We start from the raw sequence: 1,084 nt of genomic DNA, 5'->3' as shown, positions 1-1,084 counted from the left end.
TCACCCTGCCTCGTGCAGCAGCCACAAGTGGAAAGCAGGTCCTGTTTGTGCAGGGACAAGTTTGTGCTCAGCTCCCTCAGCAATCTCACCACTGTGTTCACTCTCAGCACAGTAGTATGTACCAGAGTCATTGAGAAAGGCATGCTCTATTGAGAGGGTGATACTGTCTCCTTTTATCTTGTTGCTCTTGAAATGGTTCTCAAAACTCTTCTCCACCACTGCATTGGCACCTTCATATGCATAAACCAGCTGGGTCAGACTGGAATTCTTCTCTGAAGGCAGCAGGTACCAGTACATAGCTCTGCTAGAGGATTTCTTCTCAGAGCATTCCAGATTCACGGATTCGCCTTCTTTGATCACCATGTCTGGAGACTGTTCCAGGGCTAACGCTGGAAAGGAAAAGTAGGAGCAGTGAGGAAGAGGAAAAAATGGGGAAAATTTCAACTAGGCACTGTGGTATAGTAGGGAAAGAGTGAGAAGGGATTGGGCAGCCAAGGGAGCAGTTCCAGGCATGGGACAGCTCTTCAGAACTGCAGGTGAATTTCCAATCTCTCCTCAATAGGCAAGGTGCATTCCTGGGCTGTTTGTATCCAAACCCAGGAACCATCTGATGGCTGCACAAAGAATGACAAATAGATGGCCATTGCAGAAGATTCAGGCATTCCCATTGCCCCCACATTCCCTGCTGATCCTCCATGCAGAAAGGATGAAGCAGTGGCAGGAAGTGGCTCCCCAGCTGGGAGAGCAGCAGCGGGATGAGTGGAGGTGCTCAGGGCTGGGTTGAGTTCACTTACCCAGAGGGGCCAGCATGGCCACAAAGAAATAGCAGGGAACCATGGCGGGAGAGCCCCTGCCCTGTCAGCAAGCTGCCTCTTGGAGCTGCCCAAAGGTTTGTGCAGAGGGAGCAGTGAGTGAGGGTGAGACATCTCGGGGTGGGGCTGGCCAAGAAATGGCAGAAGGCATTGGCTGGCTGGGAATCCTGGGCAATGACACAGACTGTGCGTCAGCACAAACTCTGTTTCTGCAGGATAGCAGGAACCCTGCAGAGAATGTGCAGGTGGAATAGACAGGCTGGGCGTGGTGG

General features: G+C 52.1%; 1 gene segment (V, D, J or C); it reads right to left on the bottom strand.

Annotated features, from left to right (window-relative positions):
* Positions 1–837, bottom strand: LOC128933224 (T cell receptor alpha variable 5-like). The segment is given in 2 exon segments: positions 1–389; positions 795–837. Coding segments are annotated over 2 exon segments (432 nt in total).
* Between the last annotated feature and the right edge of the window lie 247 nt (positions 838–1,084).

The sequence above is a fragment of the Melozone crissalis genome, unplaced genomic scaffold (assembly GCF_028551555.1).
Source record: "Melozone crissalis strain CALT ecotype California unplaced genomic scaffold, PUWL_Pcris_2 ptg000008l_1, whole genome shotgun sequence".
Classification (NCBI taxonomy): Eukaryota; Metazoa; Chordata; class Aves; order Passeriformes; family Passerellidae; genus Melozone; species Melozone crissalis.
This window is presented reverse-complemented; position numbering and strand designations above follow the sequence as displayed.